The 16110-nt window shown below is 39.7% G+C and overlaps 1 protein-coding gene across 26 annotated transcripts in view; it reads right to left on the bottom strand.

The window, feature by feature from the left end:
- GPHN (gephyrin) overlaps nt 1-16110 on the bottom strand; it is a 587889-nt gene that overhangs the window by 40025 nt on the left and 531754 nt on the right. For 17 of the 26 annotated variants that reach the window (XM_048851950.2, XM_048851955.2, XM_048851957.2 and 14 more), the window contains 2 exons: nt 13965-14086; nt 671-742 (listed from right to left, as the gene is read on the bottom strand). In XM_048851950.2, the coding sequence (XP_048707907.1) occupies nt 671-742; nt 13965-14086 (194 nt within the window). The remainder of the gene's footprint in view (nt 1-670; nt 743-13964; nt 14087-16110) is intronic. The other 9 variants (XM_048851956.2, XM_048851965.2, XM_048851970.2 and 6 more) reach the window with 1 other exon arrangement.

Below are 16110 nucleotides of genomic sequence, written 5' to 3'. Positions count from 1 at the left end.
GCTATGATAGGTTGCTCTTGCCCTCTTTTATCACTATCTATTGTAAACCCTGTATATGACAAGAATATAATCATCATTCACCTTACATTATTTCCTAATCCAGACTCCAAATAAGATCCAATATATGACGGTATATGTATTTCAGAGCAGAAACCACCCTAGATAGTTCCATGGACTCCATGAGATCTAAAGTCGACCTACTGGAGTAATTATCAGCATTGGCATGATAACGAGTGGCATGATATGGATGTGATTATGACTAAAGAGTTGTAATAATGACTTCAGTGAAGTAGCACCTCTCTGGAATGCCTCTATAACACAATTTATTCCTAACTTGCGCTGTCTTTAAAAGGCAAACTCCTGAAGGATAAAGTTGTTTCCTGGTATGGGTGAATAATATCAGCATTCTCAGTACTAACAGAATGTGAAACAGTTGCAGTACCATTAACTTTATCAAAGTCTTGGGTGCCATATGGGCCAGTGCACTGGTGCATAAACATTCAATTTTGTGCTAGCAGTCCTCAACCAGTGAGGATAAAATGTTATTTAGTATAACAATAACTGGTATTTTCCATGATCAAAGCTTTGCACAAATAGCCTCTAGTTTTCCCTGCCTGTGCTGGCATGCATGTGCCTGAACGTTTCAAGTGTTTTTAAAAATGGTGCTCACCAATCTGGAAGGCCTGTCTCCGCTGTGTTCTGGAAGCTCTGTGTCCCTTCTTCTTTAAAAGCATCTGGCTTCCTGAGGGTAAAGGAAGCAGAAGGGGAGTAAAGAGCCTGGGAAGAGGAGAGGCTCCTGGGGAGAAAGGAATGGTCTACGCCCAGCCACATTCCCCTGAGTGGCCCAGAATGTTCAAAGGGTTGCTCACATGGATGAAATGTGAAGAAGCCGTGGAAGCATTTGAGGACATTGAGCATGCCCATCTGCTAGCAACAGTGCTGCTGAGCATAGTGAGCATGTTTTGTTTTCTTCCAGAGTCTAGGAAGAAACTTCTTCACTCTTGACTTCAAGAGAAATCAAAATGAAGGGTGCTAAGCACACAGATTTGTGAAGGACTTCAGAAAATGGACAATCTTTGGAGAAGGCCTCCAACTAAATATTTAATTCTCACATGCCTAGTGGAGGCATACAAAGGTAAAGTAAGAGGAAGGGGAAAGCAAACTTTGGGTCAAACCTAAAGTTTTGTGGTTTGTGCATTGAACTGCCATGCAGGAAACCTAACTTGTTCCTCAGGAAATGGGTTCAAAGGCACGTTAAATGTCATGTTCTTGATTGCAAGGAAGAAAGGTGCAGTATCCATCCTGCTTCTCTACCTTACTGATTGATTACAGCACCACTTCATTCTCATAGGAGTCTGTCTGATCCCCTCTACTCAACTATAGGATACAACTGCTGTTATGAGGGAGAAGGACTAATAGAGACAAAAGTATCCAGAATGAAAGGTAGCTGGTTTTAGGACCCAACTTGAACCAGCTGATGTCTTACTTTAAATTACTACCTTATGGAGGTGGTGTTCCTATTAGCATGTACTCTGGTCAAGTCAATTTGGCTGGGGAGACCCTGTTTTCAGATGCTTGGGGCCCTTTGTGCTACAAATATAAAACAAACCAAAGTCCATTTTTTACTCTGTGGTATCAGATGACAGATGAGTACATTTCATTTCCCTCACAAAGAAAAGTACTTTTAATCTCTCTCTCTCCTCCCCCTTTTCTTTTTTAAGACAATTAACTTGATATGAAATCTTTAGAATGCATCTTCTGGAATATTAAAATAAGATGTTTGAAACCAAAATGGACACAGCAACCGTGAGAAATTGCTTTGCAACTCTTGAACAACAAGAAGTTTAATACTTTTTAGGGGCCAAGGGATGCCGCAGAAGAATATGGCAGATATAATCCATCTTCTTAAAGATTTTTTCAGGTATATTGACTTAATAATATGTAGCTTGTCCTCATTAGCCATTCCAGCAAAAATTTCCATTATATATGATCAGATACTTGCTAAACAATGTCAGCATGCATGAAAAAAAATCCTGAAACTAAGCTGTTCTGAAAAACTAGTAGTTTATACATCTAGATGTCAGTTTCTCTTCGATGAGCTTCCTTGGACAGCCATCCTTGAAGAAGGCTTTAGTCTTAGTGTTTTATTTCTTATTCCATTGCTTTTGTCAGAGGGCAACCTGTACCTTCATTTCTAGATATAGTCTCAATGCAGCTCAGGAGGTGGGGAAGAAATGCTGTAATAAGCCACCTTCAAAGTTCCCACCTGATCCTGGTCACTGCTCCAGTCTCCAGCATTAAAGAGAGGAGCGTCAAGAACCAAATTTATTTGTTTCAGTGGGGTTGCTAAATTGTCTATAGAATATTCTGTTTGCAGCGTTGTTGTAGCTGTGTTGGTCCCAGGATATGTTGTAACTGTCTTGGTCTCAAAGCAACCATTCTATGCCTGATCTTTCAATACTTGTCCTCACGGGAAACCTGCACAACACCTTCAAAAGGTGAACCTGGGAACTTAAATTCATAACTGTGCTAAATACCAAAAATCATGGACTTAACAGGGACACTGGTTTTATGGCTCATTACAATTTGTAGCACACCACACTGCCTGTTAACCTTAATTGCCCACTTCAAACCCTTTATGCATTACAATCTAACCCCCAACTGCTCACATCATTTCAAATGACTGTCCCTTCCGCTTAACAAGCTGCCCCAACTTGTATTTAGCTCAGACAGCCTGATTCCTTCTCCAGACATGAAGAAGAGCTCTTTGTAGCTCGAAAACTTGTACCTTCCACCAACAGAAGTTGGTCTAATAAAAGATAGTACCCCAACTACCTTGTCTCTCATAGAATATTCTGTAACCCAGTATTTTCTGCTACAAGAAGACTGTATGGGACTATGGACATGTCTAAATGATACAAGGGGTCCTCAAACTGTGGGTTGTGATCCTTAGAGGGTCAAGCGGTTATTACATAAGGGGAGCGCGAGCTGTCAGCCTCCACCCCCAAGCCCTGTTTCACCTCCAGCATTTATAATAGTGTTCAATATATATAAAAAGCATTTTTAATTTATAAGGTGGGGTCACACTCAGAGCCTTGCTATGTGAAAGGCATCACCAGTACAAAAGTTTGAGAACCACAAAATTGGTTATAAGGGAATCCAAAGCATCTTTTCATAGGCCAACAAGTTCTAAATTCATTTGAAACAGAGCATTTCAAAAGAACCAAAGTCTAATTTCCAGTATTCTATCCTTCTAAATCATTGCCATATTATTCATCAATCGTTAACCCTCTCAGTGCTGGTCTTCTGTACCTGGTGTACTACTACCTATTATCCATTAACATATAATTGAAATCAGTGGAATGTTAGTACATATAGGTACTATATTCTATGATGCAGCAGAAGCATTCTGACTGGTAGATACAGAAACAGTCAAATGGTTAAAGAAGGACGTTATTTGCTGTTAAAATATCCTGGAGTGATCATTTAAAAAAAATTAAACTTACATTCAAAGCAATGTTGCAGTAACATTTTTCAATGAGAAGCAATTAAAGGGCTTTGAATTATGCTACACAATTTAAATACGTCAAGATTAGAAAAGCTTGACAGAAGTTTCTGGAAACTGATCATTACAGTCTCAGGAAAGAGCGAGAGAGAGAGAGAAAAAAGAGGAATTTTACTCTGCATTTAGCCCTATCATCTTTCACCTCATAATCTAAATATAACTGCTTTTTTAATGCAATAGCTGACCCTTGCATAATAGCTAGTAGAAGAAAAGAATGTTATTGATTCTCAGATCCTAGAATGAATTTGCAGGACTGACAGTTAGAAAAACAGCTTTATATGTAAACAGAACAAATCTGATCTGGTGTCATTGAAAGGGAAAAAACACTGAACCTCACCATACCATTTTTGCAGTCACTTTTTGTTAAGGACAAGGCTGTGGGCAGGGAGGCTCGCCTAGTGGTTGGAGCAGTAGTCACCAAGCTTAGTGGTCAGCACCTGAATCAGGAGTCAAGTTATCAAGCGCAGGGAATGAGCTATGGCTGAGAGCCAAGAATCAGGAACCGAGTGTCAGAGCTGAGGTCAGAAGCCAAATACCAAGTCCAGGGAGAAAGCCAGAGGCAAGAACCAGGAATCTCTAAGCCAAAGCTTAGAGCCAGACTATCATCCAGAACAGGGACAGGAGTAGAAACCAGGAGCCGGGGAAGAAACCAGGACTGCGAGCCAGGAACAAGGAGCATGGGACAGGAGCAAGGAAGGCACTGACAGGAGGATCAGAAACACAGCTGAAGGCATGGAATACTGTTGAACAGCCAGAGACCCAGACCTGCTGCAGTATTTAAGAATGTGCCTGCTAGAGTTTTCTGCCAATCAGAAGACCAGATTCATTAGCTGAATCAGCTAAGGACCACAAGCTGGGTCTGGGTTCAGCTGTGGGTCCCTGACACTTTTAATGGGAGAACTTCACTTTCAGTTTTTTAAAGATGTGAGACAGCATGCTTTGGAGTATAGGAGTGGAAATCAAGAAGTCTTTGAGTTCTAGTTGTGAGATGTCACTGACTTTGTTGAGTGAGGAAGAGAGGTAAAGTGGCTTGTTTAATTCAAATTTCTACATCTGTGAAATAGGGATAATATTTAGCTACCTCACAGTTTTTAGTCAATATCAATACAGGGCTTTGATGTAAGATGTAAGATCAATAGATAAATTAAGCAATTTTTATTATTTTATAGGGGAATTGTAACCATTGAAAAGCAGAGATCTTGGATTTCTCCAGAACTCCCTGACACATAAACTTTAAGCTATATGAGTGTTATTCTTTTCCTTTTATTTAGTAACTGCTGCAGAATCCTTTTCCTCTCCTGCCACTGGGAATTCATCTAATATGATTTTATTAGCTCAGGAGAAAGTAGAGAATGCACCACTGTCAGATAGATCCTTAGATTATTTCTGCCAGAGAGGGAGTGGGTGTTATTTTGTTTTACGTGGTAAATTCACAATCTTGGACATTAGAAATACTACACTAAAACTGGAAAACCTTGTTATGCTAATTAATTAATTTGTTTTGTTTTTTTACTTGAACTATCAGTATACGTTTTTAACATTTCAGTGTAGGCTAATCGAGCTTTTGGTAATTTCTCAGCAGGCTGCTTTTTCATATTTCTTCTCTGCTCCTTTTTGCCAGGTTTTTCAAATTAACCTTTTCTTCTCTGCAAGAAGGAAACGATAATCTCAAGTAATCTTTTCTACTTCAGATGGTTTTGCACCTTCATTCTTGTGAGAAAACCTTTTAACTGCCCCCTCAAATTCCTACTTAACTACTTTGTTCCATCTAATGGACACTATACATAAACATTTTAAAAATGCCTAAATTATTTAGGAGTTTGTCTCATTTTCAAAAGTGAAAGCCAATGGAACATAGGCTTCTAAGTCCCTAAGTCACTTTTGAAAATGGGAATTAGGCTCCTAAGTAATTTGGTGGCTTATGAAAATTTTACCCCATGCCTCAGAAGCAGATTGGAGTTGTAGTTTTTTTCCCACCGTGGAGGTGTAACAGCTAAAATTATAAAGATTCATGGTACCATCAAATATAGCAAGAGTGGTACCTTCCTCACTATTCACTTGCTGTTTGATGCTGTGCTGTGCTCTTCAGAAACAGTTTTCCGGAAATGCTAATTCAAGGAGAAATTCATGCCTGCGTGAGGACCATCAAAATGACTGGTCCTCTTTAGAAATGAAAATTTCACCCTCAGGTTGTGCCACATTGGATAGTTTGTTACCTGCTATAGAAGATAACCTGTTGGACAGTTTTAGAAACTCTTTTATTTCTCACCTTTAGATGTTGCTCTGTGCTTTCAGGTTCAAGTACACACATTAAAACAAGATGGGTTGTCACATAAACAGAGAGGAAGGGATGACATCAGAGTGACATTTGCAATAAAGTTTGGTCTAATGATCATGAAAAAGTTGTGTTGTCTACAAAACATTTACACTTGGAAAGGAGAATGTTCTGGTTGATGGGGCTTAATGGAAGAGGGAGCCTCCATGTCTCATAGAATCATAAAATGTAGAGTTGGAAGGTACCTCAAGAGGTCATCTAGTCCAGCCCTTGCACTGAGGCAGGACCAAGTATACCTAGACCACCCTTACAGGTGTTCCTCTAACGTATTGTTAAAAACCTCCAATGACAAGGATTTCACAAACTCCCTTAGAAGCCGGTTCCAGCACTTAACTATTCTTATAGTTAGAAAGATTTTCCTGATATCCAATCTAAATCTCCCTTGCTGCAGATTAAACTGATTATTTCTTGTCCTATCTTCAGCAGATATGGAGAACAACTGATCACCATCCTCTTTGTAACAGCCTTTGTAAACAGCCTTGAACCCTCAAATTTTTTCAAACCATTACTGGGTTTGGGTATCCCCGGATGCCTTAACTTATGACTGAAATCTATAAAAACAATGTTGTTTGCATGAGGAGTACTTGTGGCACCTTAGAGACTAACAAATGTATTTGGGCATAAGCTTTCGTGGGATAATACCCATTTCATCAGATGCATGGAGTGGAAAATATAACAGGAAGATATTTTATATATATCTATATCTATATATATACACACACACACACACAGAACATGAAAAGATGGGGGTTGTCATACCAACTGTAACGAGACAAATCAATTAAGGTGAGCTATCATCAGCAGGAGAAAAAAACTTTTGTAGTGATAATCAGGATGGCCCATTTCAAACGGTTGACAAGAAGGTGTGAGTAACAGTAGGGAGAAAATTAGCATGGGGAAATAGTTTTTAGTTTGTGTAATGACCCATCCACTCCCAGTCTTTATTCAAGCTTAATTTAATGGTGTCCAGTTTGCAAATTAATTCCAGTTCTGCAGTTTCTCGTTGCAGTCTGTTTTTGAAGGTTGTTTGCTGAAGAATTGCCACTTTTAGGTCAGTAATTGAGTGTCCAGGGAGGTTGAAGTGTTCTCCGACTGGTTTTTGAATGTTATCATTCTTGACGTCTGATTTATGTCCATGTATTCTTTTGCATAGACACTGTCCGGTTTGGCCAATGTACATGGCAGAGGGGCATTGCTGGCATATGATGGCATATATCACATTGGTAGATGTGTAGGTGAACGAGCCCCTGATGGGGTGGCTGATGTGATTAGGTCCTATGATGGTGTCCCTTGAATAGATATGTGGACAGAGTTGGCAACGGGCTTTGTTGCAAGGGTAGGTTCCTGGGTTAGTGTTTTTGTTGTGTGGTGTGTGGTTACTAGTAAGTATTTGCTTCAGGTTGGAACAACGCTTCCTCAGGTCTCGTCTCCTAACGCCCCTACTCGCACTACACTGATGACATCTTCATCATCTGGACCCATGGAAAAGAAGCCCTTGAGGAATTCCACCAGGATTTCAACAATTTCCATCCACCATCAACCTCAGCCTGGACCAGTCCACACAAGAGATCCACTTCCTGGACACTACGGTGCTAATAAGCAGTGGTCACATAAACACCACCCTACACCAGAAACCTACTGACCGCTATACTTACCTACATGCCTCCAGCTTTCATCCACACCACATCACACAATCCATTGTCTACAGCCAAGCTCTAAGATACAACCGCATTTGCTCCAATCCCTCAGACAAACACCTACAGGATTTCTATCCAGCATTCTTAAAACTACAATACCCACCTGCTAAAGTGAAGAAACAGATTGACAAAGCCAGAAGAGTCCCCAGATGTCACCTACTAAAGGACAGGCCCAACAAAGAAAGTAACAGAACACCACTAGCCGTCACCTTCAGCCCCCAACTAAAATCTCTCCAGTGCATCATCAAGGATCTACAACCTATCCTGAAGGACGATCCCTTTCTCTCAGAGACCTTCGGAGGCACGCCAGCCCTTGCTTACAGACAGCCCCCCCAACCTGTCAGCTGTTTGAAATGGGCCACTTTCATTACAACTGTAAAAGTGATTTTTCCTCCCTTGGTATCCTACTGTTAATTGAATGGTCTCGTTAGACTGACCTCACACTTGGTAAGGCAACTCCCATCTTTTCGTGTGCTGTGTATTTATACCTACTACTGTATTTTCCACTCCATGCATCTGATGAAGTGGGTTCTAGCCCACGAAAGCTTATGCCCAAATAAATTTGTTAGCCTGTAAGGTGCCACAAGAACTCCTCATTGTTTTTGCTGATACAGACTAACACAGCTACCACTCTGAAACCTGCATGTTGCTTGAGCAGATCTAGAAATGAAGACACTTCTGTAGAAACTAACAACTCAGCACTTGAATTCCTGCCTCCCCACTAAGTCTAACAGATGGTAGTAGCCTTTGTTTAATCATACTCATAAATATCATACTAGTTGGAATATCTATTTAATTTTGTCTTATGTGGACATCAGACTAATATTTAGTGCAGACAAGATCCTACAGTTCTGCTGCCACATTCTGTATGTATGCTTAACCCCAGCGGGATATATATTCCAAAGTGACAGGTGCCTTAAAATATCCCACACACCCCTGAGTGATCTTCACGGTCTGTGAATTAAAATTTAGTAATTATATGCATCAGACACAGCTACAAAAGGTTTAGACCTCCTGGATGGCAAGCGTAACATTCAAGTATTCTAAAATCCTGATACGAGTCAGGCCTTGGTATCCTTTTTAAAACAAAGAAGGAGCTTTTTCAAAGTTTTTGTTCTGGCAATATCATAAAGTGATGCTGTCATAATAGCAAGGATGATTTTTAAGATTTAGATGTCCCTTGGGAGCTTTATGTCAAACGATGTGTCACTATAGAACTATATCATCAGTCTGGAAATAATTACTTCTGACACAAAAAAAACTATATGCTGATTCTTCACACAAAGTAAAAGAAAGACAGGCTGCCTGTGAATTTATGACTATTCTGATAAGAAATATGTGCAATATTTTTTAGCAACTCAACTAGGCGCATTTAATGTAAAGTTTATGAAGTGTCTGGTCAAATTCTGTAGCAATTCCCTCTCTCTCCATTATGAACCTTCATGATTGCAGGATAAAATACAGATGAAAGCAATTAACATTACACAGCTGCTACAGTGTAAAACCATCAGGGGAAACAACAGAGTTTGGAAAAGAACCCATAGACGGGGCAAATTTACTCATGTAAACAGCAGGTAAACAAGAGAGGTAAACAACAGGAAAGGAAATTAAAACTCACCAGGCACAGAGGCTAAGATTCAGAGGTCCATCAGTAAACTATTTTAAAGGGGCTCCCCCAGAAGAACTTCTAAAAATGGAGCGTGGTTATGTTAAAAAACCCCTTTGCAACACTGGCCTAATTTATTGCACATTTCCCCAGAGCTAAGCCATACAACTTTTACAGAAAGTAAATATAAGGAAGGCCATGAACAAAACTTTTAAAAACAGCAAACACACACAAAAATTCCATGATAAATAATTAATGGAGATCAGCTACTCAAAGCAAAGATGCACATATTTTTAATAATAGTTTCCCACAGAATCAGATTACAATTTCATAGATTATGAGCAAATGAAATGCAACTATAAACCTGTTTTGACCCTGTTCATGCAGAAGAAAATAGTCAAAAATAACATTTGTGTATCACCTTCAGCATGAACGTCACCCTTAGACTATGTTAGCAAGAAGTGGATCTGGGAAACCAGAGGACTGGAGATGTAGGAAACCAGGTCAAGAACTAAACGTAAAGAATTCGAGGCTTCTGGGCTTTGTTGCTGTGTGGGTCTGTGTTTGGGTTTGTCTTGCAGGAATTTCTTTCCATTCTGCCTCACCTCTCAGAATAACTTTTGAAATGTCTGCTCCTCAAACAATATGGTTTCATGTATTGGGAGGGAGGCTTAGCTTTTAGCCTAGGTTCAGCCCCACTTCATTCTCCAGGCTGGTCCTTCTTCTCTTGTATTCCAGACTTCCTGGACTTTAACTGCAGGTAGACATGTTTTGTGAATTGATATTTTGAATTTTTGCATACCGAGCCTTATATGTAGGCCAAGAGAATGGACACAAGCAATGGAGAGAAGCTCAGAAATTGTTTTAACAATAACATTGAAATAAATAATGAAATAATGAAAATAAATAAAATGTAGGTATAGATTTAAAGTAAAAAGATAGAGTAAGTGGCAAAGTACTCTGTGTGGCTTTACGTCCAATTCTGAGTGGACCATTGAAAACTGCACATGTGATAACATTGATTTTAAAGTGCTCCTAAGTGCTCTACAGTGCCTATCATGATGTTCAAGTGTCTCCTGATCCTTTCAAATATTTGACTGGAATGTGCATATGTGCACCATACAGTATTGGGCTATGAAGTAGCTGCCACCAGGAATATCCTTAACCTGGATGAGCTATTTTGTTACATTAACACCTGTAAATGGTTCAGAGAATTGAGATGAAAGAGAAAAATACTTACCTGTAAAACTGTTTCTCTGCAGATATCATTCTAAAAGGATTCTCACACTTGATTTTTAGCTCCTTAGTATGAGGTTGGTAGAACTTCTACAGCCCTTAAAGAATTCTGATCTTGGAGAGCACCATTAACGAGTTACATTAGGATCTATGCCCCCTACTGCATGTTATGTGCCACACCCTGCAGTACATAAATGTTGCCCTCTAAACCTTCCAATCAGTTCCTTCAGTTGCATAGGAAGTGAAGCTCCCATAATGATAAGATCATTCAAAAATTATTCAAGTTAAAAAAGTTTGCCCCAGAAAAAGAAAAAGAAATAGTAATTAGGTGTAAGCAGGGAAACACTAAAAGAATATAATTACCAAAACATTAAGGGAGAATTGTGTCACAATAATCTCTTCAAAGAAGCAGATGGAATTTCCCCTCTCTAAAGATATGTCCCAGGATTTTATTATGTGATATATATATATATAAACCCTTGTACTTTAGATATGAGGGAACCTAGGCTTTAACTAGACCAACTAAATACATTAGAGACATATTTGCCTTGTCTACATTAGGCTATTAACATGTGTTAGCTAACACATCAAAATCCTACTCTAAACAAGGCCTCTGAAACAGACAGTAGTGACAATCTTGCCTGGGACCAAATGTGCCTTGACGTGGCCTTCCAGGGTTAAGTCAGACCATGTCATTACAAAAGGAAACACACTCAAATACCCATGTAGACACTGTCTTCTTGGTAACAGCACTGCATCATGAATTAGCATAAAATGTTTAAAAAAAAAACAGTTGTTTGACCCTAGTAGAACCCCAAGGACATTTTGACAAATATACAGAAAAAGCCTCCCCAAGGATGGGCATTTGGTGTGGAAATAATGTTATAAGGACGATAGGCTCATTTAAGTGGAATTCTAACATTACTTGGTGAGGACTCTCAGATGAGTCCACAGCAACAAATAATAAAAATAAGTTCAGTAGTCACACTCTAGATCTGGAAGCTCATTAATTCTTTAGGCTGTACAAACTGCCTCCAGGGCTGATCAGAATGGAGAAAAGGGGGAACAATTGTACTGGGGTCCTGCACTCAGGGGCCCACTCAAAATGCCTGTAAGTAGGTTGAAGTGGGAGGGACACAGCAAACATGATGTACTGGGGCCCCAAATTTCTCTTGATGGGCCTGACTGCCTCCAGAAAAATGACTGTCCAAGTATCAAACTCAGTGGTTGAAACAGATCTTCATCAGCTTAGTCAGGATCATATTATTATCCCAAGATGCAAGGGGCTTTTTAATGGCGAGAGTTCAAATGTGTCAAGCCCTTCATGAACTTGAGAGTAAGGGGCTGCAGAGACACTTGTTTACCTTTGACTGAGAGGCCTAAATAGCTGTGAGACATACCTGGATAGAGTTTACTTTGTTTTAAGCTAGGTTCTGACAAACAACTTTTGTGCTTGAAAAGTAAAGAGGTTCCCCAGGGCCAAATTATATCACATTGCAAATTTTTTTTCTATTTGGAATCATAGGTCCTTGCAAAAGGTTTCCATGATGGCAGCAGGACATGAATCACCTGCTCAGACACACTGTGCATATGAAGCTCTATCTTGACAGGACAAGGGCTTCTTGATTGGGACTAAGTGAGGCGCAATGGTTTTGCATGATGATCTGAGGTCAGAATCTCAGTTTGATGGAATCTCCTTTAGCCAATGGCAAAAGATTTTAGAATCATACCTGTCTGGGACAGTATGGGGCTAAAAGAAAAATTAAGCGACACCTGGGTTTTAAAGTGGAGACTTTCCATTTCCTCCCTTGAACAAGGGACCGAAAGGAGAAGACACAGGTCCAAGAGAACCCAATACAGCCATTGTTTTCTTTGTCTTCTGCAGTGAGGTTCCATTTGATCCCCAAAACAAATTCTCTCTAGTGTATGGTAGATCCTTGGGCTCTCTCTGGAACTCTTGCTGGCATTCAGACATCTGCGGCAAAGCAAACTTGTGGGCATCCACCTCTAGGCAGTAGTCTCTGAAATCATATCACTCACATCAAAAGCTGCCCAAGCTAAATCTTCACCTTTCTGGATTAGACTGCAGGAAGGATGAAGAAAACTGACCAGAGTAAAGTCTTTCTTTGATAATTTCATCTGACTGTTGACTATGAAGTCTTGGCAGTACGTGATCTGAAGGGTTGTAATTACAGACTGGTAAACATTTATTTTGAATGAATCCAAAGGCACAGCATTGGATTCTGGGGCACAGTATTGTAATTAAACTAAAAATCATCCATCTTGGATTTATGTCGGAAAAACTAGGGAAAGGTGGTATTATCCCATGAAGAGTTACCTTCTTGGTGCTCCTCCATACAGAATATGTATTTGGCATCAGATGAATCCTCCCATGCATTTGATTTCAGACAACTTTTTACTGAAATCTCCAGATTCTCTCACTCCCCCTCCCACATACATATTCATGTCCAGAGACAGGGCTGATGATTCCAGAGACTTAGTATATACTCAGCCACCATGATCAGTCATAATCTTCTATGAGGCTGCCACAAAGTACTGTGTACCAGCTGAGCATTCCTCTTGTCCTGTATCAGTGGTCCTCTTGGCACAGCTGGACCACTTTTTGTACTGAGGCACAAGCTTGCATCCTGAGAATTGGTGCTCCTGACAAGGAAGCTCTGGATTTCACATTGGCACATTGAGAACCTTTTGCACCAAAGGCTGCAAACATTTCTGCTAGAGCTCTCAAAAGCAGAACTCATTTTCACTCCTAGTTAGAACCAAGGAGAAATTATTGTCAGAGGAATAAAATGACTTGATCACAGAAGTATAACAAGAGTCAAAACAGAGAGCTCACTTGAGGACAACACTGAAAAACTTTGTGCATCCTCGAATGCATTTCTGGAATTCTGTTTTAGCAATACCCCACAGTCAAGAGTGGGGCCTTGTCCAAAAGACAGTGATTCAAGAAATCTGACAAAAAGTTAACCTCTAAATTAATCTTAATATGGAAAATAAACTGTGTGACAGACACCTTCTTAAAGATCAGGAACTGGCATTTCTGTAGAATATATTCCCCAGATGCAGGTTCTTGCCTTATTAAATACAGTGAGTTTCAATCCAGGATGAGGCTGCATGAATAGATACCAAAACACTTCACCATTCAAGTGCTGGTGTTATTATCCTGTCCCAATTTATACTCAGCCCATACTGCAGGGAGTAGAGGCAATGCTAGAATTGTACAACAGGAGGAAAACTAAACAAGACAAACATCTCTCATTAAAAACATCCTTATCTGACTATTCCTCTTACTACTAGGATGTGGCTTGCTAAACTCTATACTGGGAAGAAAAATAACAGAATACTCCTCTTCCAAAATGAGCACCCTCACAATGCTGTGGCACTTGAAGTGAGCTAGCGAATGCAGCTTCTGCAATGTTTTCTTTCCCCACTGCTACGTTAAACTGCACCACATGAACATGAAGTGACAACAGATGGCAATCTTTATTAACATGTGCTACTTACTTATCTCCCACAATTCCCAAGTTGATTGTTGGGTAGCCGTGTTCTTGAATTGTAGCTAGGAGAGTTGAACGGTTACTATCTCGGATCTTTCCTGGTAAGAGGTCATCCTCAGGATTCAACAACTATAAAACAGAGCCACATTACCAATCAGTCTCCTCAGAGTGTTATGTGCCTTTGCTCATGGGAAACTTCTTGCTTTTGAAGTTGGATATGGTTCCTGCTGACAGACACCTATGACAAGTCAGTCAGTGTGTGTCTGTAAATAGGTTCTGTGAATTCAGACTATGCAGCAATTTAAGCCAAAAAGACATGTGGCTGAGACACTGGTAGAGCAAAATAATTTATTTTTCTAGGATTCTCTCTCTTAAATTGTTTCAATGCATTCATGCCTGCAAACCCTCTTTTCATGCGGTACCAGGCTTCCAACCTCATACAGTATAAATCAAATCACAAACTCTAAATTTGTAACTATTTCCAGGTTGATGGATAGATCTGCTTGTTCTGATCTTACTGAAACTTTAAGGATCTGTGTTGATGCGGCAGCGACCAAGAATAATAAAGTCTAGTGTCTACTCACTTTGAAAGATACATTTTAAATGTGGAAACATACAGATGAAAACTTAAGCACAGCTTCAAATGCCGACCATGTAATTCATAACATAACATCCATTTTAGATGAAAAATGGTGTTATTTTTAAGGGGTAGAAAACTGGCAATGATGATAATGATGATCTTACATTTACATAGCATCTTTCATCTTGAAGGATGCCAAAGTATCTAACAAACATACAGACACATTTTACAACAGGAATGCTTTCATCCAGGTCTGAAACACCTTGGCCTTTGGGATGGACCATAGTGCTGATTAACAGCATGCAGCAACACAGCTGTTGAGGACAGGAGATGAAGGAAATGGCAGTGAGGATGTTAGGTAGTAAGAATATAATAACTCAGGTTGGAACTTGGCTAGGTCACAAGACTGTGACTAATACCTGTTCTTGTGAAAAGTTTCACAGGAAGTTTAATGAACACAAGTGGGCAGGATCTAGGTTTAAAATGTTATATAAAAGATGCTCACAGGGAAGAGTCTCACTTACTAACTCATCACCACCACTCCTTGGGACACCCTGGGCTTTCTCTGGAGGTATCTACTGCCCAGCTTACTCCTGTCTATCTTAGGATAGCTGTTCAGATTGCAGGCTAAGCTGGGTTGGCATTCTGCCGTCACAGAATAACTTTCATTGGGGTTGTGTAAGCATTAAGTATTTCAACAGGGTGCATCAATCAGAAATGGTTTGGACAAATGTGAACAGAGCTTTATTTTTATGGCTCTATTTTACACATCAAAGATTTAAAACTTAAACACATCAAAGGCTTCCAATAGGATGAGAATACTGCCAGGGGGTTCAAAAGGTTTGCCTCAGAAGAGCACAGTCAAGATGTTAGGTCAAAATGCATGTTTGAGGTAACTGGATTTTTTAAATACAGCACAGTTGCTACAATAATAAAAGTGATTTTCTAGTTGGTAAAGATGAGGACTTTTAATTCAATTAAAGATATAAGTTGTCTTTTATAGAAATTGGTCCAAATGCCTCATCTTCCACACAGGGCTATTGCCCACAAGTACCTAAACCAGCTGTTTAAAAATTCCCCTGGTATTAGTGTAAATCCTTTGAATGCTGTGTTGTTGTAGTCATGTTGGTCCCAGGATATTAGAGAGACAAGATGGGTGAGGTAATATCTTTTATTGAACCAACTAAGATATTACCTTACCCACCTTGTCTTTCATAAATCCTTTAACATTCATGTTTCTAATTTTGAAAATTTTGCAAAGAATATTAGAAATAAGAGAACAATTACAGGCCAGTTGGGTGCTGTTTATATTTCTGTGAACATACTAGAAGAAACAACATCTAGTTTTACTGAGGATTTGGGTTTTATAGTGCATTTGAAGCCTCTGCAAAGAAAACGTGTAGGAGTACAGTTTTGTATCATATGCTAAAAAAGATATTCTGGCAGAGACCAGTCTCATGCACAGCTCCTTCCTACAATATATACCTGCTAAGAGTAGGCATCATCTCTTTTGCGACCTGTGTGTAGAGGGTTAAGGAGCTTTTATGCATAGACATGTGAACTGCTTCCCTGA

Source organism: Caretta caretta, chromosome 6 (assembly GCF_965140235.1).
Source record: "Caretta caretta isolate rCarCar2 chromosome 6, rCarCar1.hap1, whole genome shotgun sequence".
In the NCBI taxonomy this organism is placed as follows: domain Eukaryota; kingdom Metazoa; phylum Chordata; order Testudines; family Cheloniidae; genus Caretta; species Caretta caretta.
Note: the sequence above shows the minus strand (reverse complement) of the source record. Positions and strands in the feature narration are given on the sequence as shown.